A 27,377-nucleotide genomic window follows, 5' to 3' on the forward strand; every position below is an offset into this window, starting at 1 on the left:
GGCAGCCTTGCAGGGGCTACCTCTCCAGCGAGGACCGGAGGAGGAGGGAAGGAGGGAAAGACTGGGTAAGGGCAGGCGGGTGAGCATGGCCCTGGATGATGGCCCCAGGGTCCCCAAGATGGGACACCTGCCCAAGCAGGGCCACCATGGACTTCTGTCCATCCTGGTGTTGCTATTTCCCAGTGGAATCCTAGGCCTGGAGAGCTGCTCGGTTCCAGGCCTTCTCCCACCTGCCCATGCTCCTGAGGATGGACAGTTGTTTCTCAGAAACTATTTTGACCCCTTTCTCCAGCAACGTCCTTCTCCACCCCAACCCAAAGGCAACTGTCCTGAAGCCCCCTAGCCAAACCAGTGGGATGTGGGAAGGGGACCCAGAAGTGCAGCCTTCCAAGCTTGGGTCACTCCTGTGTGAGCAGGTGATCCTTAACTCTTGTGCATCACCCTTCTGGTCCTATATGATGGGTGAGTGAGGTGACCCACTAAGGAACAGAGGACAGGCTGGACTCATCTTAGTCTAGTTCCTCTCCTATGGCCCCCACTTCCACCAAGAGCCCAGGAAGAGGGACTCGGGAAGAAGGTTAACTCTTGGGGTGGCCTGTTTCTGCAGCCTCAGCAGGTGCTGGGGACCTACATCAGCTTTTGGGTTGGCAAGCAGCCCAGTCCCCCAGTACCTCTGTGCCCACCCTCCCTGACCCAGAGGCGGGTGGCCGGCTGGGAGGGGTTCAGCTGGTGGGCTCTGACAGCCGTGGCCTGGCTTGCAGGCTAGAGGCAGCCGAGGCGGCGGGAGGAGCGAGCCCCGAGTCGCCCCCAGAGCACAGCGTTGGCGCGGGACTGCAGCAGCAGCCACAGCAGCAGCAACTGGAGCCAGACCCCGAGCAGACCCAGGCCAGCTACCGCGACCTGTGGAGCTTGCGCGCCTCCCTGGAGCTGCACGCGGCCGCTGCCTCAGACCACAGCAGCAGCGGCAACGATCGTGATTCAGTGCGCAGCGGCGACAGCTCCGGGTCCGGGGGTGCGCCCCCGGCCTTCCCGCCGCCCTCACCTCCCGCGCCGCGACCCAAAGACGGCGAAGCGCGCCGGCTGCTGCAGATGGACAGCGGCTACGCCAGCATCGAGGGCCGTGGTGCAGGCGACGATGCCCCCGAGCCACCTGCCGCTCCCGCCCCGCCACGCAGCCCACGCGCCTGGCCACGACGTCCGCGGCGCGACTATAGCATCGATGAGAAGACGGACGCGCTCTTCCACGAGTTCCTGCGCCACGACCCGCACTTCGATGACGCACCTGCTGCCACGCGCCACCGCGCCCGCGTGCACCCGCACGCACGCAAGCAGTGGCAGCGCGGCCGGCAACACAGTGACCCCGGCGGCGCCCGCGCGGCTCCAGCCACGGGTGGCGCGGCCCCGCCCCCTGGAGCGCCACGGCCCGCGCGTGCGCCCTTACGCCGGGGCGACAGCGTCGACTGCCCACTCGATGGCCGCGCGCTTGCCAGCACTGGCGACGACCCAAGCATCCCTGTCATCGAGGAGGAGCCTGGCGGGGGCTGCCCAGGCTCGGGTCTATGCGTCGAGCCCACGGGGGCGCTGTTGGACAAGCTGGCGGCCAGCCTCGATGAGAGACTCTTCCCGCCGCGCCTCGCCGAGCCTGTCGCCGCGGCCCCAGCGCTGGTCGTCGCCGCGGCCCCCACGTCCCCTGACCACAGTCCGGCCTAATCCCTGTGTCCCCATCCCACCTCGGCAGCTTTTCCAGCGCCGCCCAGGACCAAGCTGGGGTGCGAAGTCCAGCACGTGTGCTGGGCGCCCTTCGCTGCCGTGCCCAGCCTGCCGCGTCTCGCTGCCCTGGGCGCTTGGTGGGTCATAGGACATCCCGAGGGGCGAGGCTCGAGTGGCGGGAGAACCATAAGTTCTCTTAGGACTAGTGAGCAACCTCCAGCGACCCTGGGCCCCCATGGGCGGAGGGTCCGCGGCCCAAGGCCCGCGTGAGGACTGCGAGCTCCGGTTGGGGGCCAAGGGCCGACGCGGGCCGGGTGCACGCGGGAGTCACCGACCGCTGAAGTCGTTACCTCACTACGGCGAGCGCCCTCCCACTCGAGCAATAACGGGAGGGAGCAATACGGCCGGCTGCCCCCCCACGCCCCCACCCTCCGCATGTGGCCCGCCAGTGTTGAGATATGAAGGAGACAGCCTAGGTGACACGGTTTCAAGTTTCCCAAGCTTTATTTATTGCCAAAAGATGGGGCAGCCCGCAGCTGAGCAGCCCCTGCCGCTCCTCGAAGCTCTCCGCCCTGTCCATACCATCCAGTGATGGGTTTCCTGTTGTGTTTTTGTTTTTCTGGTTGATCATAAATATTTACTGCATATTCTGATTTGCTCTGGGTTTTCTCTGAAGACCCGAGACGGCAGTGGCCTTGGGGGAGGAAGGTCACGGTCTTTCACAGGCCCTGGCCACTGAGTCCAGAAGTCTAGATCCCACTGCCTCAGCAAGAAGCCATGACCATCTGTGGGCCACCATGCTCCCACCTGCCAGCCCCACCTGCCTCCCGATAACTCCCAAACACCTGCACAGCCATAGCTCAAATCCACCTGTTTTATTTAAAAAAAAAAAAAAGAGAAAAGGAACCAACCAAATGACAAAAACAAGGCAGCCAGCGGCTCCCTCGGGTGGTTCTGCATGCAAGGCGGCTGCCAGAGGTCTGATCTCCAGTCCGCAGGCATGGGAGGCCCTGGCAGGAGCAGAGTGGAGACCATGGAGGTGGCTGGAGAGCCAGTAGTCTAAACATAAAGTGCATCTGGGAGGCCAGGCCCCTCCCTCCCTCTCCCTGGGGAGGCTCCACACAGGACGGCAAAGTCAAGTGGTGCCTACTGTCCAGCGGTGCTGTGTGCAGGGGGGTGAGGGCAGGGCCAGGCCCAAGTCCCTGCCAACCCCAGTCCTGGCCCTTGTGCTCCTGACGTCCTGAGCAGTCAGCACAGAGGCATGGTGGCCACCTTCCTGGGCAGGCAGTGGACCAAGAGCCGACAGGAAGACTGAGGAGGGCCTGGGCCATGGCACCTGGCCAGGGCTCCTGGAAAGAGGCTGCGGGAGGACAGAGGCAGGTCACTCTGGGCACCTGGACCTCTTTGCTTCCTGAGGGGCAGCCTGCACTAATGGCCCACTGCAAAGATGGGGAAACAAGCCCATGAACAGGGGCTGCCAGGTTCCTGGGCCCTGACCCAGGGAGACTACCCTGAGAGTCATTCCCCAGAGTAAATTGACAGCAGGCCTGGCCCTTCCCCAAAAGCAACTTCCCACCCTGCAGGCTGGCTCTGGACCCTGGGTGGGGTGGGGCAGGCAGAGCTGGAGGAGGTGCCCTGGGAGTCCAGCAGCATCTAGGATGACTCAGTCCCTCAGAGCACAAGCAGCCAGGCAGGGCTGGTCCCCTCTGCCACCCACACAGCCACCTCAAGAGCCTCTCTCTTGGGAGTGGCCTGAGCACACAGAGCCAGTGGCTCCAGTTGGGCCCTGAGAGGGAAGGGAACTTGGCCCAGTAAAGGCCACAGGTGCTGGTGTGGCAGGACAGCACCCTTCAGAAAATGGCCTCTACTACATCCCTGGCCCTGCAAAGACAGGCCATGAGCTGCTGAGGCTGCCCCATAGCTGCACAGGCTGCAGTGACCAGCAGGACCAACAGAGATGGGGGTTGTTAAAGCTCAGGGCTGTGAGCTGAGTGGACTGGGAGTCAGGCACTGACACCAACCTGCCCTGATGGAAACTGAGTACATGTCAGCTCAGGGGCCATTGCCCAGGTCTCCTGTCCCACCTAACAACCACTTCTAGGCCCTGGGACTCAAGAGCCCAGAACTGCTGGGGACTGCACCGACAGGCTGAGTGCCAGAACGGCCCTGGCTGTGGTTGCCACCCCCCCACCAGCTGGTTGGGCGCGTACCACCTGCAGGCTGGGCCCTCACTGCTGCTTGCAGGCTGAGAGTCGGCGGATCTTGCTGCTGGAGCAGGCCTTGCGGGCAGGGTTGGTGGCACTGGCCCGGCACTCCACCTTGGTCTTGGAGCTCAGCTGCGCCGACTCTGTGCCGTTCATGCACACAGCCTTGGGCAGGCTGTGGCTCTGTCCATTCTGACTGGCCTCCTCTTCTAGGACCTGTCCTAGGAGGAAAACCGCAAGTGTGGCCTAAGCCAAGGGGCAGCATCATCCAGAGCCCCAGGCCCAGGCCACCTGCTGCCCACCACCAGGACAGACCAAGGACCTGTGCACCCTCAAAAGCCACCTTCAGGTTCTGGGGGCCCTCTGTGTAGCCAGGCCAGATACCTCCCAAAGGCAACAAAAGCACAGGGACTGCCTATGCCCACCAGATACTGCACCCGCCTGGACCCCTGACAGGACCTGATGGGTCTCCTCTGAAGGAACCTCACTCGATGGAGGGGGAGGGCTGGTGGGACAGGGCCCTTGCTCATGCTCACCTGCCTGCGGAGGTGTGTGCTGTGGGTGTCTGCCTGCAGGTGGGCCTGGGCTGCCCTCAGGCCCTCCAGCCTGTTTGGCATGGCACAGGCACCTGGCATGCTCACCAGTGAGGACACTTGGCACAAGCCCACTGGGGATGAAGCTCAGCAGGCACACCACCAGGGTTTCTGCCTGCCCCAGGCCCCTTGGGTGCCAACTGCCCAACATCCTGGGGGTATCACAGGCTGGATCACTGCTAGCCCTCCCTGCCCAGTGGGCACTGACTGGGAGCCACTGGGGCCACTGACAACACAGGACATGGCTATGCCCACCATGCACACGTGGTAGAAAGCTGTACTACCCACAGCTCTTGGGCGCCAAGAGCACCTCATGGGGGGAACGTCCAGAGCTTTGGGAACTCACTGTGAACCCACTGTGTGCAGAAGCCATCAGCTCTAAAAGGCACCTTGGTAACAGCAGCCCACCCGTCCTAAGGTCTGGGCCATGAGCTGGAATGTGAGTGGGGTCAGACACAAGGCCGTCTTGTCTGCTGGAGTACTGAGCACCCAGGGGACATCTCCCTCCAACACACACACAAGCTTAAAAGCTACCCCCACAGGCACAGCCCAGCACTTGAGGTCTGGGAGCAGCCTACAGAGTGGGCGACTAGACCCCCATGCTGAGTGGGGCAGTCAAGGGGCTCCAAGTAGGAGGGTCTTGGGGCAGGTGAAGTGACAGGGCTGGCCCAGGAGCAGCTCAGAGAGGGCCGTGGCCAGACCCAGAGTGGCTGTCCTGCTTCTGTAAAGGGTGGTCCAAGGTCAGGGGTAGGGCTCCAACCACAAGGGCACATCCTGAGCCACCCAGTCAACCAGGCACAGAGGCAGGGAGAGGGTGTCCACTGACCGAGTCCTCAGCCCCTCCTCTGCCAGGTCCACCTTCCTTAAAGTCAAAGCACTGGGACTGAAGGCTTGAGGGGTCCTCAGGTGGACCTTGGGAGCAAGCACAGACCCAGCCAGAGAAGCCCTATGCAGAGGCCTCTCCCTGGGTGCTGGGCACCAGGGGCTGTGGAAACTGAGGGGTGGTCTGAGAGGTGGCATAGGACCCGGCTCCAGCAGAGGCTCTGGGCACCTGGCTGGGCTCAGCCTTACTCTCACTCAGTCCACCAGTCTGACACAAGCCCCCAGTGTTCTGGGAAGAAGGCCATCAGACACCAGACACAGACCCCCTCCAGTAGGGTTTCCTAGGGCCGGGGGGGGGGGGGGGCACAGTGCACACCTCTCCTCCCAGGACAACCCGGGTCCCAAGAAAGTGCCTAGCACCCAGTAGCTGGCAGGAGGCAGTGTGCACCCAAGTGCCTCAGGGCACGAGAGGCCTCCAGGACACTGTTCTGACTGCTATGGCACAGGGCTCCTGGCTGTACCTCCCTGGCCTTGGGCCTGAGGGCCAGCTGCCTGGAGCTGGGTTACGTGAGGGGCCTGGAGGGCGCAGGTGCTGCTGCGCACTGTGACTGGCTTGAGGGGAGGGAGGACATCAGGGCCCACCCAGGGACTCTAACATTCTGGGACCCTCCTCTGGCCAGTGGGCATCCCATGCTCCAGGGACCTGTCTTTGCACCCTGCCCTGCCTTCTTGGCTCGCCTCAGGCCCCTTGTATACCAACTCTTTCTCAAACAGCCTGGAGGCCACAGCCCCAGTGGGACCTTGAACGAGAGGGCCCAGGCCACAGCAAGCATCCACCTGCAGACACACGGCCAGGCAAAGCTTTATGGCAGGACACACTCAGGAGGACTAGGGGATTGGCCAAGGCGGCGGTGTGGAGCAGGCTACACTAAGGCCTCAAGCTCCTCCTCGGGGGCCACCGCAGTGCCAGCCTCCTGGGCCTTCTCTCCACAGGGGTCTGCACCCTGGCTCTTCTGCACGCCTCTCTCCTCGCTAAGCCCTGCCTCAGACGTCTCCTCGTCACCTGGGGAAGAAGGCAACATGGGGTCAGAGTGCAGGCGGCTACAGTGACTGGGAGGGAGGACTGTAGTGAGAAGTCCCTCCCTCCACCCTGCAGGTCTCCCCACCTGTTCCCACTGGGCTTGGGCCAGGAGGGCTGACAGGAGGCAGATGCCCAGGGAACCCTCCAGCAAGATCAGCCCCCGGGTGCCCAGCAGCTCCCATGGCCTGTCTGCTGTGCCTTGGCAGCCGGGGACGGAGGTGGCCTGCACCAGGCTGGAGCCTTCAGGGAGGAGGGACCTGCCACCAGAACACAGCTGGCCCCCCTGCATACTGCCAGGTGCCCAATTGAAGAACATCCAGGCCGGGCTGGCTCTGCACCCACAGCATGGGGTCTGCCAGCTCACCAGGCACGGTGAAGTCCTGGGTGTAGATGATGCCATCCTCAATGTCAAAGAGGTCCTCATCCTCATCCTCATCAGTGCGGCCATGTAGGTCCTCCAGGTAGGGCACGACTGTCATGCTGCGCCAGCGGTCCTTGGTGTCTGGGCTGGGCGGGATGGGCACCAAGGCCTCTGCCAGTGGATGCTTCTTCCGGAACCAGCTACAAGAGCCCATCAGGACAGGCTCCTCAGTGACCACTGGTCCCACCACTCATGCAGGAGCCAGGGACTGCTGTGACCCTCAGCTGCTTCCCCTACCGTCTGCCTGCCACAGTCTTTGCAGGATCAGGCATCTGCCAAGACCACAACACTGTCCCCTGCAGGGGAAGCAGGCCCTTAGCTACCTCCATGGCTCTCACCCCCACCACAGCAGGGGGTTAGACTGGGCTGTCCACTGGCCTAGGAGCCAAGGCCAGACAGGAGTGAAACAGATCCCCAGGGCACTATGGCCTGCCCCCTGAGGCAGAGTGGCACAGCCCACAGAAACCCAGGCAGACCTTCCTCAGGTATTTATACTAATACTACGGCCACCAGAGACCTAGAATCCAAATGCTAACACAGCAAATGGCAGGCCTGGGCTGGCAGTGGATACCCAGGAACCGGCACACCCCACTGACACTGGGCCCACCCTGCCTAACGCTCTCCAACCTCCTCCACGCCCTCTGCTCACCAGGGAGGAGCCCTTCAGGCCCACAGCTCTTGACCCTTAACAGAAGTTTCTGCAGATTGGTGTGTCCACTTGCTGGCTAGCAGCCGAGGCCCTCGAGGCTGTCAGCAGGGTCAAAATTCTGTGGCCGGCCCCTGCCAGCTCCAGCACAGACTCTGATGAGGGACCTCAACCCCTGAGGCCCTGTCCTCTTGGGACCCAGGGCTCTAGACAGCTGGGGTATCAGTGAAGTCTGGGGTCTCCATAGAGGCTTCTGTGGCCACCCCGATTTACAACTGCCCACTGTTGTCACATCCCTCTGGGCCTGCCCAGGCCTCTAGGTATCCATTCCAGAAACTCCCCTGGCGGGGGGCCACTCCTTAAGCCCCTAATCCTGGCTGGCTGCCTGTAGCTTCCCGGACCCCAGACCAAGCTGGTGCCAGCTCTTAGATGCCAGACATCCTCACCCCTGAGGTTAGAGGAGTCTGGCAGGGGGGGGCAGCTCTGGCCAGAACCTCTGACCCACCCACCCTGTCCCCTCTTCCTCACTTGGAGCCCCTGAGCTGCTGGGGCCCAGGCTAACTGTCGCCACTCTTGGGAGGAAACCAAGGGCAGAGACGGGGAGGCACACTTCACACACACCCCATCAGGCTCGCACTGGGACGGGACCTGCACAGGCCAGCAGTGGGTGCTTCCTACACTCACAAGTAGCCCCATAACACCCAGCAAGGTGGTCATGGGCCTGCCCTGCTGGGCCCCCCAGGATGTCGTCTTCATCACATCCCTGTCCTCTCGACCCAAACATCCAGCTGGCTCATCTCCCCACGAACTGGTTGCTGTTGCCCCAGCAAGCCAAGCAGAAGAGACCTGGGCAGGAAGGGCAGCCCAGGCTCACCTGTGCTGCCGGATCTGCCGTATGGAGAACCTCTTGGTGGGCTCGTACTCCAGCATCCCTGCGAAGATCAGCAGACACCAGGTCACCATGCTGGGCAGGCCCCTGCCACTCCCTGCTGCCTGTTCCACCTCAGTCATCCATATGCCACCCACCCTGCTGTGCACACTGAGCACCAGGATGGGCCGCTGTGAATTGAGCCAAGAGGGCAGGACCTGGTGCCCTGGAAGGGCCTCCACCTGGGGGAGGGACTGGCTCAGCACAGATCCTACTGGCCACAGCACCTATGAACTGGCCCTGCAGTCTGGACAGGAATGCCCCCATGCTCTACTGGGCCCTGGCATGTGTTGGGCAACCAGCGCCACCTGCTGCACTGCCTGAGAAACAGCAGGCAGAGGCCCCACAGACCCTGCTGGGCACTAGAGAAGTGATGTGGGTACAGTAGCCAGTGCCTTCAGGGTGCCTTACCCCAAAGCAAAGGCTCAAAGCAAAGAGCAGAGCCTGGGGGGGAGGCAGCAAGCCAGGCCCTGCATGCAAAGGAGGCAGGTCTGGGCGCTAAGAGCCACCCTGTAGCAAGATCATTTGGGACACTGCTCACAGGAGGCAGAAAGGGTGATGAGATCACAGGCCAACCCAAGACCCATCATCCACTGGCAGCCTCCCCTCGGGTCTGTGCCTCCAGCCCAGTCACCGACAGGACACCCTCTGGCCGACACAGGCCCAAGTGCCCCACACTGGGCCACAAACAGGGGCAACGCCCACCTTTGAGCAGGTCAGAGAGCGGGGGGCCACAGTCACCCGGGATCGTGTAGTCCCCCTTCCCAATGTTCTCGAACAGCTTGTAGATGTTGTCCCCTTCAAATGGGTACAGGCCCGTTGTGATGTTGTAGCTTTATGTCCAAGGGAAGGAAGAGGTGGTCAGCTGCCGGCTGGCACCCTCAGACCCCCAGTGAGGCTGCCTGTGGGGGCTGTACAGGCTCTGAGAAAGGCCCCATCACCACCATTTCATGCTCCTGGAGGCAGGAACTTGCCCTGACCATGGCCAGGTGAGGTGGGAGAGGGGAGCATGCCCTGAGCCCATGGGGCCAACAGTCCTGAGGCCATGCTCGCTGGCAGGGCTTTCTCTGGGGTGATGTAAGCATTAGGAATTAGCTAGAGATGGGGACGAGCCACTCTGGACATACCAGAACCCAGTGACTGCACACTATGAGAAGGGGAACGTGGGATAGGTGACCTGTTACCTCCACAAAGGTGCACACCTACCCAGGAGCTGTCTGGAGGTGTGAGGGTCTGGACTTACAGCCACACCCTATGCCTGACAGGGCCTGTGGGTGCCAGAGAATCACTATAGCCCCTCAACGCTGCACACACTGCATATTCAGGGTGGGACTAGAGTCCAGGGCACTTACAGTGTGACTCCAGCTGACCAGATGTCCACCTTGAAGCCAGAGAAGGTGTCCAGGCCATTGGCAATTTCAGGCGGCTGGAATGCTGGGGAGCCCTGGCTTGTCCGGCAAGTGTCATCCGCAGCAAAAGGGTGCAGGGCCTGCAGCAGTGCCACGTGGCCCTCAGGGAGCGCCAGGGGAGGAACCCACACCCCGACTCTCCTCGCGGAAACAGGCGCCTACCTCTGCAACACCCAGGTCGGAGATCTTGAGTGTGCCACTGGTGGTGAGCAGCAGATTGCCGGGTTTGATGTCCTTGTGCACGATACCCTGGCTGTGCAGGTACTCCAGTCCGTCGATGAGCTGGCAGAAGTACCTGCCAGGGAGGCACATGTCTTAGCTGCCTGGCCTCCTGACTTTCCACTGGTGCACCAGGACCACCCAGGACAAGATCTGTGCAGTCCAGGAGTCTCGCACAGACCAGAGGCTACAGGATAGCTGCTCAGGGTCCAGGCAAACAGACCAGGGAACCTCAGAGACCACTGGCTGAAGCTGAGTCCACTGGGGTCCCACATGGCTGTGCTATCTCCCCCATAGGCCAGGGACCCCAGGCTCACCCCACTGGCCTGGCTGGCCCCTGGTATCCCAGGCTCCCCGGACCCTAAAGTCTTGCTCAAACCTTGATCTCTCTTCACCCCCATGGTGCTGCAGCCTCCTGACTGCTGCCACCTAGCAGGGCCAACCAGGCCACAGGCAGCCACCAGGGCCTTCCTGACAACCAGCAGGTCTCAAAGCCACAGTGCTTCCCAGGGGGAGGGGCTACAGGCCTTGGGAGTGGGAACCCAAGTTCTGATAGGCAGGAGGGCCCCATGATGGGCAGTTCTGCAGCAGCTGGGCTGTGGATACCACACTCATGCCCCCAAACTACTCTTAAAAAACCTGGGTTTTCACTCCCGTGGTCATCAGGAAATTCAGTTTGAACATGGGACTAGATGGTCCAAGCCTTGGACCTGTGTGTGCTGGGAGTGCTGGTGGGCTCTGCCACAGCTCACTCACCCGTGGGCTTGGCACACAGGGAAGCGCTTCTCGGGCACACTGTCCAGCATCTCCTGCATGCCACACACGCAGTACTCCATCACCATATACGTGGGGCACTAAGGAAACATGCTCATGGGTGGCTCATGGGCAGGGCCCACCCACCCCAGACCAGGGCAGCAGCCAGGAGGGACGGCTCTGCAGCTTCCACCCCAGAGAGACCCCGGGCCCAGAGTAACTGAGTTAATGAAGATGAACAGCCATGCTTAGGGCAGGAAACAAGGAGCACAGGTCCCTACACTCTCTCGGAGTCCTGGCTATCACGAGAGCCCACCAGGGCCCCTACCTCTGCAGGATCTCAGAAGAGCCACCAGAGGGCAGTGCTGGACCTGCCAGCAGTACACACCTTGATGGAACAAGGACTTGGTATAGCTGCTGCCCCAGGGGCAGGACTGTGGGACAGCGCTGTCCACAGGGACTGTCCCCAGGGAGGGTCTCCAGGATGTGGGGTCAAAACCTTCTCAAGGGCCTGCACATAGGACACCCACCCCAAAGTCCCTCAGCAGAAAGGATATATCTTTTGCTTCTCCTCGTTGTATAGCACGTCTACCAGCTGGATGACGTTTCTGTGCCGCAGACGCCTCAGGAGCTGGATCTCCCTGGAGTGAGAAGGCGGGTGACAGCAAGCCTCAACCTCAGTGACCCCGGCCCGTCAGCACAGGCTCCACGACAGCACAGCATCTCACCCCTTGCCCCTTCCCCTGGAGGCCTATCAGCTACAGAAGTCAGGTCAGGTCTCCCTGGGCCACCTCAGGGCCAGGGCTTGGGCTGAACACCTTCCACACAGGGACCACACGTCTGCCGAGGCAGCCCGGTGGCCAGCAACGTTGAGCCATCTGGGAAGGTCTTGCTGCCACTGCTATGTATGGTCAGGTTTGCTAGGGTACCAGCGTAAGAGGACCACCCCCTACTGGTGCCAGGACTGAACGCAGGGACATTTAACCACTGAGCAACATTCCCAGACCTTTTATTTTTTGAGACAGGGTCTTGCTAAATTGCTTAGGGCCTCACTAAATTGCCTCGAACTTGTGATCCTCCTGCCTCAGCCTCCTGAGCTGCTGTGATTATAGGTGTGTACAACCGTGCCCAGCTCCAGCCAGACTTTTTCAACTCAAGAATAATAGTTGTGCTTCATAAATAAATAAATAATAGTTGTGCTTCACTGATGTCAGTGCACGCACACTTGCTGTGTGCTGGAGGTGGCTCCATAACCCTCCTTGTACTAAAAGGCGACACCTCCAGGCATCCTACCCACAACCCCCTAGGTCCACTCCCTGGGCACACCACCCAGACAAGCCCCAGTGGCAGAAGGATGGTCAAGAAGGCATGGGCAGGATGAGCGTGCCTGTGGACCCCCACAGCAGGACCGGCCTCCAGCAGAGACCCTGGCACTGCTTCACTGCCGCAGACCAAGTCTGACCAGCAAGGAGCCTCCTACCCAGGTCTGTGAGCTGGCGACCTGGGAACCCCTACCCAGCAGCTGTCCAGAAGGACCAAAAACGTCATCCTAGGCACCTATGCAGGACACTCATAGCACACACAACGTGAGCAGCCCAAGTACACAGGAGGGTGAAGGACACACAGTTGGCACATCCACACCTGCAGCATCCTCGGCCGGGGCAGGAGCACAGCGACAGCTGCAGCGAGGTGGACCTGAGGACCTTGTGCTTGCTCAGTGAGCAGTATGAGCCCAGTGACAGGAGGGCCCAGCGACCAAACATATATGAGTGCAGGACTGGGGGGACTGGGGCAGGGGGAACGACTGCTCTTAGGAATGGGAGTTTCCTTTGTTCCATACAAAAGGTTCTCATGCTGGATTGTGGCAACACTCATAATATGTAGTATATAAGCTTCATCCTGATTAAAGTCTAAAAAAAAAAAAAAATCCTGCTGATGAGGTGGCACACACCCGTAAATCCCAGTGACTCGAAGGCTGAGGCAGGAGAATCACAAGTTAGAGGCCAACCTCAACCTCAGCAACTTAGCAAGACCCTGTCTCAACATAAAAAATATAAAAAGGGCTGGAGTAAGTCAGTGGTAGAGGGCCCCTGGATTCAACCCCTAGTGCCAAAAAGAATTTCTTAAAAAAAAAAAAAAAAAAAAGTAGGAAGGGCCGGGACTGTGGCTCAGCAGTAGCGCACTTGCCTGGCACACGTGAGGCATTGGGTTCAATTCTCAGAACCATGTATAAATAAATAAAATAGAGATCAATCAACAAGGGGGAAAAAAACCCAGGAAGCCCAAGCATGACACATAAAAAAGAGAGAGTGTCCCCTGAGTTTGCCTGGCCCCCCCACCGCCGCCCCTGTCCCTGGGTGCCCTTGCCGCCACCCCAGTGCAACGATCCTGCGACTCTGTGCTGCTCATCCCTCACTGAATCGAGGGAGGTCTCCTACCAGGACAGGGTAGGGAGGGGACCCTGGAGCAGGGCTGGGTGTGAAGAGTGACGGTCAGTTTGGGGAAGGGCTGGAAAAGGAGGGAGGAAAGGAAGCAGGTGGGGGTGTGGCCACGGCCCCACAGGGCTGCATTTGGGGCTTGTTTCGGCTGGCAGTGCCATTCTCTCTGAGTACAATGGCAGGACCCAGGGAGGTTATTTACAGATTGGCTTGTGCCTGTGTTCTCAGCCTGGCAGGCACCCAGACCTATGGAGGACACTAAGGATCAGGCTGGACACAGCTAGGGCCACTCCCTCCTCAGGAGATTGCAGCGTGGGCTCAGGAGGTCTTGCTGGCTCGGCCTCAGTCCATTCTGTGGTCCTGGACTCACTTGCCACTGGGGTCACAGACCTAGGAGGCAGGTGTGCCTCCGCCTCCAAGGAGACAGGCAGCCACAGGCACACCTCTCTTGACACCAAGACCCTGAGCCTCCTCAAGCAGAGGCAGAAGGGAGATGGGAGGCGGGCGGCACAGAGCCTAGGCCACAGCCTCCAGGCTCAGGGGGTCCTTTGCAGAGCCACCCATCACACATCTGCAAAGTACTGAGGAGGCAGGAACCCAGAGACAATAACCCAGAGACAGTGAGGGCAACCACGTCACTCCTGTCCCTGCCTCCTGCTCACTCCCACCACCGGCCCCACCTCTTCCTCTTGAGCTCCCAAAACCTGGGCCAGGTCTGGAGGGTGAGGACCCCCAGGGCCTGGGCAGCCTGGCTCACTTGCCCGCTGGTTGTGGCAGGGACAGGCCCATACAACCCCAGGCTCCCATGGATCCTGGCTGCAGGAAGGAGAGGAGAGAAGCTGAGGCAAAGGCTGGTCCTCCATGCAGCTATGTCTACACACGGAGGCCACCTGTCATGCCCAAGCCCTCAATGTACCAGAGAGAAGCCACAGCAGGGGCACCTGCTCACGCCAAGGCTTGCTGTGCAGGAGTAGGCCCTCCACAGCACAGGCCCCTACCTCCACCCTTTGACACACATGCCACAGCCCAGCTCTGAGCACCTTCTAGGCGCAGGCCTTGCCCCAGCCGGTGCCCTGGGCAGACTCCAGCACCCTCCAAGGAAGTGCACAGCATGCAGCTCCACATGTGCCTGCTCCTCAGAGACCAGAGAGCAGGAGGCCTCCGACTCCCAAGTCAACACAGGCCCTCTGGAATGTCCCCAACAGCTCAGGGGCTGCCCAGAGAAGAAAAGTGGTCACCCCAATCTTGCACCCTGCCCTGTCAAGCATTCTGCCCAATTCTCATTGAGTGCCAGTATCCACGATCACTTGCCCTGCTAAGGCCCTAGGGTGCTGTCCACATTGAAACCCACATGCTGAGGTGGTCAGGCCCAGGAGCTGGACCCCGGTTTATACTGTCTGCAACGTCAGGAGTATATTCTGGCATCTACTGAAAACCAGAAATGGACTCAACACGTTTTTGCAAATACTTAACAGGCTTTTCCCTTTGGTACCATGATGGACACTGGGTCAGTTTGCCCTCTGGGGTAGGGTGTTTTGGGAACTACAAGTGCTGAGCAGTGACCCTGGTCTTATTCCACTGCATGCCAGGTGCACCCTAGTCCTGACATCACCCAGTTACTCCTGAGGCAGCACTACAGCAGGTGAGGCTCAGTGCTGCCCTCCCCAGGGCCTTCCTGGCCTGGCATCCAGTGCTGACCCCCAGACCCAGCCACTGCTCACGCATATAGCACTGTTTTCAAAGGCTCCTCTGGTTCCATGGTCTCTGCCCCCATCCAGTGGACACACCCATCTGAGTGACAGTTGCTACCCCTCAGCCCTGGGGCACCTGGACCTGCCCAGTCTCCCCTTCTACTCTGTGGGACTTTGTCCACCTGGACTCCTACAGTAGCCCTGGCTTCCTGGCTCTTCTCTATAGAAGACCTCCCATTTCCAGCTCACAGGAAACACCCCTGCATGGAGGGCCAAGCAGACCCAGGGCTTCCTATCTCCCCCAAGGCCTTTGAGGGCAGTGAGCTGCAGCTCTTTCTTAGGGTCTAGGGCATAGAGTCCACGTCACCAGCTGCCACAGCCACAAGCCACAGGCATCCCAGATGCAGTGAAGAGCTGCCTTCTCTCAGACTTCTCCAGCACCTGCCATTCACTCCCCAAACCAACTCTCCCTGAGGTCCTAGTGGGGCCAACAAGGGGTGGCATCTAACTGGGGCTCAGGTAGGCACGGGCACATCTCTGGAGAAGCGCTCCACTCATGCAGGTGCATGCTGGGCAATGAGCCCTTACCAGCATGCCTCCAGGTCCAGTCCCAAGTACAAAAAAAGTGGCAATCATTTCACAGCAGGAAAGGCAATAGACTGGTTCTGTGACCTGTTTTGGCCCAGAAGTCACACAGCAGCAGACTTTCGACTATTGGGAAAGATCTTAACAATCATGGCACTGAGGACATCAGACCAAGGAGGGACCAGAACCTCTGGCGCTGTTCAGATTCTCTGCAGCCCTCCACTTAACACTCTACTGAGGCTGGCTGCTGATTCCTTACCTGTCTTCCTGAGGTGACTTCCTAACAGGTTGATGGAATAAATCAATTTTAAAAAATGAACTAGAGCAGCTAGGGTTGTGGCTCAGTGGCAGAGCACTCACCGAGCATGTGTGAGCCACTGGGTCAATCCTCAGCACTGCATATAAATAAGTAAATGAATAAAATTAAAGTCCATCGATGCCTTAAATTTTTTTTTTAAATAATGGACTTTGGGACTGAGTTGTGTCTCAGTGGTAGAGTTCTTGCCTTGCATGGGTGAGGCACTGGGTTCAATTCTCAGCACCACATATGAATAAATGAATAAAATAAGGTCCATCAACAACTAAAAAACTATTTAAAAAACTGGACTAGAAAAAAAATGGACTAAAAACCCCCCAAAAACCTCAATTGAAAAAAGTAACATAGGAAACTTTTCCAAAGAGACAATATTTTGTTTGTGCAGTGCTAGGGATGGAGACCAGGGCTTCACGCATGTTGGGAAAGCATACCCCCAAGCCCTTTATATTTTGAAACAGGATTTCACTAAGTTTCCCAGGTTGGCCTTGAACTTTCCATCCTCTAGCCCCAGCCTCTTGAGTTGCTGGGATGACAGGTGTACATCCCTTCACCTGGCTTAGATAATTTTAAATTTAAATTAAGAAAATTGTGCAATTATCAGGATCAAGAGGAATGAATTCATCCGGGTGTGGTGGAGGCAGGAGGTTCTCAAGTTCAAGGCCAAACTAGGCAACTTAGAGAGATTCTGTCTCAAAACTATAAATAAATAAATACTCTTTCTATAGGTATAGTGTACATACGTGCACTCTAATCAAGGGGACCAAAACATTCTGTGTCCATATATAAGCCACGTTATTTGTACCAAGAAAAAAATAGAGATGCTGGGGTTGAAGATTAGTGGTAGAGCACTTGCCTAGTATGCGTGAGGTCTTGGGTTTGATTCTCAGCACCACATGTGAATAAATAAAATAAAGGTTCACCAACCACTAATATATATATATATATGAAAAAAAACCTCAGCAGCAGGAGGAGCCCGCCTGCCCCACCTGCCATTCTCAGTGTTTTCCACAGATAAGGAAAGGAAAAGAGAAAAGGAAAAAGAAAAGTGATATTTAAATCAGCAGTTCCACGCTGGACAGAGATGCAGGAAGTGCTCCTGAGCAAAGGAAGCAGCGCCTTCCGTCCACCAGGAGCAACCTGCCTGGCTGCTGCCCCCAGAAGCCTGCCCATGCTGCCCAAAGAGGGTGGCTAACTGACTTGATTAACCAGAAAAGGAACTAGGAAGGAGGGCTGTGAAAGCCATGTGAGATGACAGAAGACAGGAACCGGAAGCAGCTACCTCCAGAGTTGGTCACAGGGGAGACCCAGGCCAGGCCCGTGGCCACGCCCAGCATGCAAGCAAAAGAGGTCACCTGCAGTCCCAGACATCCTTCCTCAGGCCCAGAAGCAAAGAGGCTCCCAGGGGTACACCAGAGGTGGTTACGGCACTGCTGATGGGCACTGAGAAAAATCTCCAGACTTCAGCTGAGTCTCTACTGATGCTTTAAAAGAAAAGCCCACCTCTGAGGGGTGCAGCTCAGCAAGCATGAGACCCTGGGTTTCACCCCAGCACCAGCAAACAAATCAATCAGTAAAGGCTCTCAGAGGTGTGTGAGCGGACTAGGAGAGGAAGCTGGCGAAGAGCACAACTCCATATCAACACCAGGACACACATTCATGACAGACAGTCCACAGTCACCAAAGGGTGAGAAAAGTCAGGGTGTCCATCAAGGGATGAATGGACACAGCGTGGTCCACACACACCTGGAGCATCCTTGGGCTGGGCAAGAGCAAGGTGACACAGATGCAGTGTGAGAATCAGACACACAAGGCCATAGTGTGTGACCCAGTGACAGCTCACATCCAGGATAGGAGAGTGCAGAGACAGATGTGAACTTGTGGTGCTGCGGAATGGGGCTCATGGGGACAGGGCTTTTGTTTTGTTTTTTTGGTGCAGAGGACTGAACCCAGAGGCACTTTACCACTGAGCCACATCCCCAGCCCTTTTTATTGCTGATTATAAGACAAGGTCTTGCTAAGTTGCCCAGGCTAGCCGAGAACTTGTGATCCTCCTGCCTCAGCCTATCTATGCTGCCAAGGAGACAGGACTCTTTTGAGGGGTGAAGGTCATGTAACATCCTGGAGCTAGACAGTGGTGGTGGCTGTGCAACTCTATCCATGTACTAAGTAAGTGCCACCGAGCCGGGCACGGGGCCTTGCCTGTCATCCCAGAGATTCAGGAGGCTGAGGCAGGAAGATGCAAATTTAAGGTCAGTGTGAACAACTTAGCAAGACCCTGCCTCAAAATAAAAAATAAAAAGAACTGGGGGGTGCAGCTAGGGTTGCAGCTCTGTAGTAGAGTGGTTGCCTAGCACATATGAGGCACTGGGTTCGATTCTTAGCAGCATACTACAGGTGTAGGTCAGTGGTAGAGCATCCCTGGATTTAATATCCAAAACTGCAAAGTTAATAAATAAAAAGGTGGACTTGTTTTATAATATGTGAATTATGCCAATAAACCCTAACCCTAACCCAATAAAATTATTTAAAGAGGTTGGGTTGTAGTTCAGTGGTAGAGCACTTGCCTAGCCTGTGTGAGTGAGGCACTGGGTTTGTTCCTCAGCACCACATAAAAATAAATAAGTAAACCAAAAGTATTTTTTTTTTTTTAGAGAGAGAGAGAGAGAGAAATTTTTTTTTAATATTTATTTTCCAGTTCTCGGCAGACATAACATCTTTGTTTGTATGTGGTGCTGAGGATCGAACCCGGGCCGCACGCATGCCAGGTGGGCGCGCTACCGCTTGAGCCACATCCCCAGCCCCAACCAAAAGTATTAAAAAAAGAAGTTAGCCAGGCAAGGTGAACAGGTAAACACCTGTGATCCTAGCGGCTCCAGACACTGAGACAGGAGGATCACGAGTTCAAAGCCAGCGTCAGCAATAGTAAGGTGCTAAGCAACTCAGTGCGACTCTGTCTCTAAATAAAATAAAAAATAGGACTGGGGTGTGGCTCAGTGGCCAAGTGCCCCTGAGTTCAATCCCCAGTACCAAAATAAATAAATAAAAAGCTGTTTAAAAAAAGAAAGTCCTGGGGCTGGGGTGGTGGCTCAGCGGTAGAACACTTGCCTCGCACGTGCAAGACCCTGGGTTCAATCCTCAGCACCACATAAAAATAAATAAGTGGAATAAAGGCACATAAATAAATGAAAGGAAGGAAGGAAGGAAGGAAGTCCAATTCAGGGACATGGTGGACTGGCTTCCCAGACGTACCTCCAGTGGGCACTCGGGGCTGCACGACAAGGACCAGCAATCCACGCCTTCACCCCTGCCACAGCCTGGCATAGGTGCCCAATCCACTGCACAGCCCACATGGCTAAGGGCACAACCTGACCCCCAGGCAGTTAACCCATTTCCTCCGCTAGCTGTCCGACAGCCGTACAGACCGGCCTAGTTTCCACCTCACTCCAGAGGCACCCTTGGTAGGGAAGAAATCAAGCAGAAGCCTATGGGGGCACATGAAGGTACCGAAGCCCTGTGCCCTCTGGTGCCAGCTGACCTGGGCACTGCAGTGGCACTCTTCCCAATACAGGGGGTGGGGACACAAGCTTCCATAGACTCCAGAGCCTCATAAAGTCCATTCCGAATGTTCTGGTAGAAGTGGGAATGAAAGCCCACAAAGTCCAAGCCTCTGATTCCCAACTTGCTAAAATCCTAGCTATTTACCATCTAGATCCAAGATTCCACCAGCCAACCTCAGGGGAGGGCCCTGCCCATGGAGGTCAGGCACTCAAATCCCCCCACATGCATTTTCAGTTGGCCCTAGGGGGAGGCCAGCCACTACACCCACCCCCACCCCCACCCCCAGGGCTCCAGCAGTGGCAACAGGTGCTTTGGGATAACATGCTCCTGCCAATCACTTACAGCCTGAAGCTCCCGAGACACAGGAACAGCAGTACATGGTGTGCCCCTCACCCCCATCCCCACCCCCGCCCAACTGTGTCCCACAGAAACAGGACTCCACACTACAGATGCTCCCTTGCCCCAGACAGGTGGTCAGAACTGCAGTATGACCAACCACACCGGCAGGCTGGGGGACCAGGCCCCAAAGAGGTGTCAATAGCAGCTCATTAAATACATGCTTCCTCTGGCTCCGAGTCCCACCCCTGGTGCTAAGGCCCGCAGACCTTGGTGCCTGCTTGTAAGATGTAACTCGTGGAACCCAGCCTGGGCTATGCAATGGCACTGGAACATCAGGAGCAAAGGCCAGTGGGAGCTGGTGCCACACAGCCAACCAAGACCTGCAGACAAAGGAGTCTGCTGGGCTGGAGGGCAGGCGTCAAGTAGCACTGCCTGCCTCCGCACCACAGCTGTGGTAGTCACTTTTACATGTCTCTAGATGGTGAAGGGGAGCCAGGCGCAGAGTCGTTCCAGCTACTCGAGAGGCTGAAGTGGGAGGAACACTTCATGAGCCGGGGCCTTTGGGGTCAGCATGGACAAAGCAGAAAAAAAAACAATCTCAAAAAGTAGTTTGGGGGGGGGCTGGGGATGTGGCTCAAGCGGTAGCACGCTCGCCTGGCATGCGTGCGGCCCGGGTTCGATCCTCAGCACCACATACAAACAAAGATGTTGTGTCCGCCAATAACTAAAAAAAAAAATAAATATTAAACTTCTCTCTCTCTCTCTCTCTCTCTCTCTCTCCCTCTCTCTTAAAAAAAAAAAAAAAAAAAAAGTAGTTTGGGGAAAACATACAGAATTACCCTCTGTGTCACAGGTCAACATCACATGAAACAAAACTGTAATCTCACTGTCCACAAGTGAAGTGGTGTGGGGCCATGGCCTGCCTTGTCCCTAGCTGCCCCTGCATTGGGATGGTGAGGTTCAGAAGCTATCTCACATCCCACAAAACTGGAGGTCTCTACTACCAACCAGCAAAGACAGCACATTTTGTGTCCAAAAGGAGGAATTACCTACTCATTGTGGTCTTTGCCTGCACAGAGCCCCTCACCCCCAGAGAGAAGACTGCATGGTTCCTTGCCCAGTCCTTGCATGACCCACCTGTGGGAGTCCACCACCCACTGTGAAAACACGTGGACACAATGTAGTAAAATGATCCTCAGGAGAATTTTACCTTTCATCAAAGCTTGCTTATGGCTAGACATGGTGTGGGTTGAGCTTGCCTGGCATTCATGGGTTCCTGGCTCCACCCCCAGCATCGGAGCAAAACAAAAAACAGGTAAAACATGATTAAAAGCCAGGTGCCCCAGTTTTTAATAATTTTTTAAAACTTTCTGAAACTTTGCTACTTTGGCATAGTAGTTCTCACAGAGAGAGTGGACCAAGCACAGGTTCCACAACAGCCTTCCAGGTTCCAGGGAAGGGAAGAGGGAAGGCAAGGAAGGCTACCCGACCAGTTCCATCCATCTACATGACCACCACCTTGGCAAAGATCCACAACATCGTACGCTAAGAAAAAGCTTTCAACGCAAACTGGGGGACAGGACTTCCAGGCATGTCTGTGAGGTTCTGAACACTTCATCATGAGAGAGACAATTTGAGTGGAGTTTATTGAGCTTCCTGCAGACAAAGGGGCCTTTTTCCCTGCAGCCAGCTGGCGGTGTGGTGGGCTGGAGTACAGCACTGACTAGAGGACAGTCCTTCTCCTTCCCAGAGCTCTGTGCAGAGCAGGCCCCACTTGCACTCTTGGCTCCCAGAGCAGGGTGGCTCTGATGGGGCTGCAGTCAGGAGGCACAGCAGTTTCTGCCTCAGTTGCAAACCCAGCCTCTAAAACCAGATGTCCATGGCCAGTGTGTGTGAGCGGGTGGCCAGGACAGGACAGACAGGGCCTTCACTGCATTCCAAGGGCTCCCCCCCACCAGGATACCTCCACATCCAGGCTGATAGTAGCTCATCACCAGGCTGGGGTCTACAGCTGTGAGACTAGCTGGGTCAGGGGCCATGTGTAGGGGACCTCAGTGAGAGCCCAGCCTCAGTTCCCTCTCCTGTTCTTCCCACAAACAGCCACGTCCACTGCCATCCTCAGGCTCTTCCCCATGGCTCTGGGTACTCATGTTTTCTGGACCTTCAGTGGCCAGTCAAGAAACCAGGGGCTCAAACACGTATGGTCCAGGTCTTCTCCCTACGCCCCTGTATGCAGTGACACACCCTCTAACTGACCTTGCCTGTGACTGCTCAACACTGCACACCTGGACACATCAATCCTTGGTCTGCTGCAGGCAGAACCTCCTGGTCCTTACCCACCCAACAAGTTACTTCCAGTGCTGAGGGCGTGGCCCACTGACCCACTGAAAACTACTGCCACCAGCCAGGCATATACCTGAAGACCCAGAAACGCACAAATGGCTTCCTCCCAAGCACACCAACACACGGCCAGAAGGGCCCAGCCCTGAGCAGTGAGGAGTACACCGGACACACCTAGAGGGAACTTTCTGGGAGCCCTTTGTCTCCCACGACATCAGTCCCACTCCTGCATGGTGGCTCCGGAAAGGCAGAAATGGCACAGTGAAAGGTATGGTGTGGCATGTGTCGTGCAGCGTGCTCTAGGGCGCTCTGGCACTCCCCACACAGGCAGGACCAGAGGGTAGCACACAGTTCCCATTAAGGGGAGGGGGCCAGGCTTGGGCCCAGGCCCCTGCAGCCAACAGGTATCAGGCCATGGGACAAGTGCTCTCAGGCAGTTTCCTGGAGTTCCAAGGTGCAGAGGCCCGAGCCCGCAGTGCCACACTCCCCAGACAGGTGAAGCCAGCTAATATGGCCCACACTGGCACCTCCTTGGCTTCCCAGAACAAGGACAGACCGGCAGACCACAGGCCCACTCCACACTCACAGGCTTCTGGTTTAATGGAACAATGGCAACATTGAAGCTCAGATCTCAAACTCCTGGGAGAAGGGCATCACTGGCCCCTGGAAAGAGCACCAGATGTGTCTCTCCTGATCCCTCACACCCTCTTCACCCCAAAGACACCTTACAGACAAATGACCTAACTCAACCCCAGGACACCTGGTGTCATCTCTTGGTGTCCACATGCTGAATGCCAAGGCTTTAAAAAAAACCTAGTGGAAAACACCCACCTCTCCAGTGGGTCACAGTTGCAATCTTCAGCCTACAAGGCTGTTAAAGTGAGTGAAAGCCCAGCTGGGCACCCCCCCATGACATGATGGGGACAAAGACGTGATCACAAGCAGGGATCAGCCCTCCCCAGGACTGCTGTCCAAGGTCACCATCCACCATGCACGGTGTCCCCGCCAGCTCTGCAGCCCAGTCCAGCAGATAAGGCCCCTTCTTAGAAATGGGGGCTGGTGGGAGGGGGGTAGTTCTGAAGTTAAGAGGATGGGGAGGAGGAGCAGTGTTCAGTAGAGATAAGGAGGCCACCCCCAGCTAGGGGGAGCAGTGGCAGCCCTGGGGAGGAGCTGCTTCTTCCTAGCCCCTGACAGGGAGGCCTGGGACAGCTGGGCACCTAGTGGAATCTGTTTAAAAAGTACAACAGAAAGCCCACCACTGCTCAGGGTCCAGTGCTCAGGTCGGTACCAGGTCAGAGCTCAGAGTCAGCATGCTTGCAGCCTCACATCCTGGGCAAACAACAAGGGCTAGGTTCCCCTCCCGCTGACCGATAAGCTGGTGCAAACAATTATTTTTGGCAACCACAGGGTTCCCCTCCGACAGGATAAACAAATCACATTTAGCCTGGCCCTGGTAACGACCACACACTGCGCAGAAAACCTGCTGGCGGCAAGCACACAAACTCGCCGGGCCCAAATAAACACAACCTGGTTCCACGGGGTGCCTGTGTTCTCTGGACAGCTAGAGGGCCATGGGCATTGGGGAGAGGAGAGAGGCAAGCTCCCTTCCCAAAGAGGCTGACTACCGGGCGTGTTAGGAGTCCTCCTAGAGGGCCCCAGGAATTCATGCCCGTCTCCAGGACCCACTCTGACTTAGCGAAGGTCCTCCCGCGGGCTCCCCACCACACTGTCCTACGCTGGGAGGACATGGTGCTGGCATATCCTGGTTAGCAGAGCGGGTCTTTAAGAGAAAAGGAGGGAGGAGAGAAGGAAGGAACAGGAGGAGGGAGAGAGGAGGGAGAGAGGAAGGAGGGAAGGAAGGAAGGAACCGAGGGAGGAGCGCGGAGGGCAGGATCCCGACGCCGCACTTACTTCTTCACGTTGGCCTCCCCGTTGGGGATCCGCCGCAACTTCTTCTTCTTGAGGATCTTGACTGCCCTCCGGCACAGCGTCTCCGAGTCCAGCACCTCCTTCACCTTGCCGTAGGAGCCCTCCCCCAGCAAGTCCCCCATCAGGTACTTGCCGATGAGTTTGGCCCGCTTGCGGCGGGGCTGGTAGATGACCTCCGTGGAGTCGATGCGGTGGATGAAAGTGTCCATGCCCACGGACATCAGCTCGCCCTCCGTGAACATGCCCAGCTGCTGCGGGTCCGCCACGTCCATCCTGGACCCGGCGCCGGGGAGCCCTGATCCCCCTTGTCCCCTCTGTGGGCGGCTCTTCTCCGACCCCCACTTCCCTCCTCCAAACGTTTAACAAAAAAAGGAAAAGGCAACGAAGCCCCCCACCCCCCACCCCCACCACAGTCCACGGGAGCTCTTCTTGCGTCGGGGCGGCTGTCCACTGGTCAGTCCGCGCTGCGCCCGCGGGCCCGAGGGCGGGCGGCGGGGCGAGGCGGCGGTCCGCGGGCCCTGGCGAGGCGGGCCGGTGCGGGGCGCTAGGTCATCGTCCAGGCGCTCCGGCCCGCGGTCAGGCGCCGAGGCGGCCGCGCCGGGGCTCGTCCGCGCCGTCCATGCCCGGCTCGCGCGGACGTCCTCGCGGCGCCCTCCCTCCGACAGCGGCGCGACCGCGCTCCCCGCCGCGCGCGCTGGGCGTCCGGCCTGCGGGCTCCGGGCGGCCGGGGCGGCGCAGGCCGCAGGCTCCGGGTCGGGGGCTTTCCGAGGCTGACAAGGCCTGGGCGACGCGTCCCCCTCGCCGCGGCCGCCGCGCGAGAGCAGGAGGCGGGGCGGCGAGGGGGGCCCAGCCCATGCAAGGCCACCCGCGGGGCCGCCGGCACCGCCCTCACGGCCCGCGCCTCACTCGCGGGCGCCCCGGGCCGCCTCCCCCTTCCGCGCCCGACACGCCGCCGCCATCTTGTTTACCGCCCTGCGCCGCGCCGCCGCCGCACGCCCCGCCGCGAGACACGCCCCCTCGCGGCATCGACGTGCACGCCCGTTGGCAGCCGCGGCCGGCCCCGCCTCCTAGACCAGCCCCCTCGATCTTGGCCGATTGGACCGTTTGGATCTGGGCGGGGAAATGAGCAGGGATTGGCCGGTGCTCTGCTCCGCCCGAGGGCGGAGGCGGCTCGTTCATTGGCCGACGGAGGCGCCGGTCAGGCGAAAGGTGGAGCGGGAAGTGGGTATGGGTTGGGCGAGGTGGCTGTGACCTCCGAGGGGTTGGTCCTGCGGTTGGGGGTCTCGGGCGCCAACGACCTTTGCGGAACCGTCGCGGGGTCGTGGCGGGGGCTGTGGCTTTGGAGTCCCGAGAGTGAGGTGGGGACGCCTCCCAGGGCCCGTCCCCCGAGTTCCTCTTCGGGGAGGGGTCAAAGGTCAAAAAGTAGCCGAGAGCGTCCCAATTGGGGCACCCGAGGTGTCCAGCTGCCCTGGGGCTGGCGGGGCGGGCTCGCGCGGCTTGGGCTCCGCGCCCGGACGCCTCGAGCGGAAACCCCCGGCGGGGTTCTCGGGGGGGAGGCAGGACGTGCTGCCAGAGTGCGCCCAGGAGAGAAGTCGCCTCCGACTGGAGCGTGGAAGCGCCGGGCGCGGGGCTTCTCCGTAGGGTGCCCTGGGAACCGCCTCGGGGTGCTTGGCAGCGGGGTGGGGGTGGCCTCTTGTGTTTGGGGTTTCGTTTTAGTGCTGGCTACGGAACCCGGTGGTGAGCACTGCCACCGCGCTAGCTACGTGGTGGAAGTGCTTACTGCTTCCCGAGGTGCTGGGGATGGGATCCCGGCTGGCACTTGGCCAGCGCTGCAGCCCCCGCCCTTAATATGGCCCACCTCGGGAGGCCTAGGTCTGGGCCCTTTTGCAACATGTGGCGGCCGACCTCCAAGATAGCCTCATGATCCTTGTGTCCTGGTCTTCCTGTCGGTGAGGGGTGTTCCTGCCCTGAATCAGAAGCTGTCTGTGGACAAGCCCAGTGGCACATACTTGTCATCCCAGCCACTTGGGAGGCTGTGCAGGAGGATGGCAAGTTTGACGCCATCCTGGGCAACTGAGCAAGATCCTGTTTCAAAATAAAAAGGGATGGGATGTAGCTCAGTGGTAAAGCACCACTGGGTTCAATCCCGGTAAACCCCCCCCCCCCCGCCAGAAAAACCTCCCCAGAAGGAGAAGCATGCCCACACTGGGCACAGGAAGGTACTGCTGGGTTTGAGGTCTTGGTGGAGGCTGGCAAACCAGGGAGCCCTCCTGAGTGCCAGGGTTGAGGGCCGTGAGGGCTCCCCTGGACTGTCTCCTTCCAGTGTGGCAGCCTTGAGATGGTGGATGCTTCAAGAGGTGGGCTGTGGCAGGGAGTCCTTATGTCACTGGGGGTGCTGTGTGGTGGGAGGGATCAAGGAGGTTCCTCTGGACCCCAGTTAAGTTTTTGTGAGGGCAGTTGTTACAGAAGAGCAACTCCAGCCTGGGCGGTTAGGGAGGAGGGCTGGGCTGTAGCCCCTGGTGGAGGACTTGCCTAGTGTGTGTGGAGGCCCTAGGTTCCCTCCCACAAAGAAATGTAAAAAGCCCGAGTCCCTCCCCACTAAGTCGCTCTCCATTCACATGCAGTCCTGCCCTGAGGAAGTTCCCTCACCTCAGTTATTTTGTTATAGTAACAAAAAATGGACTGATACAGATGGCTTGCCTGGAGGCCGGGAGGAATTTGTTGACAAATTCTGTGGGTGTCTTTTCTTTTTATTTAATTAAGTTTATGTATTTGTGTACGTTTGAAGTTGTGGATGGAACCCAGGGCCTTGCCCATGCTAGGAAGTGCACTACCACTGAGCCACACCCAGCCCTTTTCATTTATCAGACTCTCCCAGGTTAGATTGTAAGGCGCTGACCTTTCAGAAGTACCCGACCTGGGCTCTTCCTGTCCATCGTCCCATGTTCGGAACCTTCCTCATTCTGCTGCCATGTCAGCACTTAACAGTCCTTATCCACAAGCAGGAAGCAGAAGGTTCCAGAGTACCCAACGCGGGACTGGGGTGACCAAGCTGTTCCAAGCTGCATCACCATTGTTTCCATGACAACCCACCAAAATTACTGCCAGCGTGTCATGGCTGCTATGGGAGGTGGAACAGGGTGACTTCCCCAGCCTGAAAACGGGCAGCTTTAAACCCTGCCACTCATGAGGAAGGATGATGGGAAGCAGGCCATCTCCAGGTGGAATGGACGTGTCCCCAGAGCTTGTGGCAGTGCAGGAAGGCAAGAATGGAAAAGCATGTCGCTGGAAGGGAAGCGGGAAAACTGTCCTTTTCCATAGGTGACGTGATCTTGGACATAGAAAACTCCACAGAGTCCATAAAGAAGCTACGAAGAAGTGAAAATGTTAAAGTA

General features: G+C 58.2%; 2 protein-coding genes across 5 annotated transcripts in view; one reads left to right on the forward strand and one right to left on the reverse strand.

Moving 5' to 3' along the window:
* The window catches only part of Cbarp (CACN subunit beta associated regulatory protein), a 17,597-nt gene extending 15,162 nt beyond the window's left edge, over positions 1–2,435 (forward strand). Inside the window, exon 10 of the mRNA XM_077109867.1 lies at positions 762–2,435. Coding sequence (XP_076965982.1) covers positions 762–1,710 — 949 coding nt within the window. The 3' untranslated portion in view covers positions 1,711–2,435. The remainder of the gene's footprint in view (positions 1–761) is intronic.
* Stk11 (serine/threonine kinase 11) lies at positions 2,196–24,343 on the reverse strand. Of its 4 annotated transcripts, none has more exons than XM_077109857.1 (10): positions 23,965–24,343; positions 11,344–11,427; positions 10,790–10,879; positions 9,977–10,109; positions 9,758–9,894; positions 9,111–9,238; positions 8,352–8,409; positions 6,775–6,971; positions 3,921–4,130; positions 2,196–3,070 (listed from the first exon to the last, which is right to left on the reverse strand). In XM_077109857.1, the coding sequence occupies exons 1-10, from the start codon at positions 24,252–24,254 to the stop codon at positions 2,586–2,588; spliced, it is 1,812 nt and encodes a 603-aa protein (XP_076965972.1). In that variant the 5' UTR covers positions 24,255–24,343; the 3' UTR covers positions 2,196–2,585. The 4 variants fall into 4 exon arrangements, with proteins under 4 accessions (XP_076965972.1, XP_076965973.1, XP_076965974.1 ...); XM_077109859.1 differs by having other exon boundaries at positions 2,987–3,070; positions 3,921–4,135; positions 23,965–24,341; XM_077109858.1 differs by having other exon boundaries at positions 2,977–4,130.
* Between the last annotated feature and the right edge of the window lie 3,034 nt (positions 24,344–27,377).

Source organism: Callospermophilus lateralis, chromosome 1 (assembly GCF_048772815.1).
Source record: "Callospermophilus lateralis isolate mCalLat2 chromosome 1, mCalLat2.hap1, whole genome shotgun sequence".
NCBI classification, from domain to species: Eukaryota; Metazoa; Chordata; class Mammalia; order Rodentia; family Sciuridae; genus Callospermophilus; species Callospermophilus lateralis.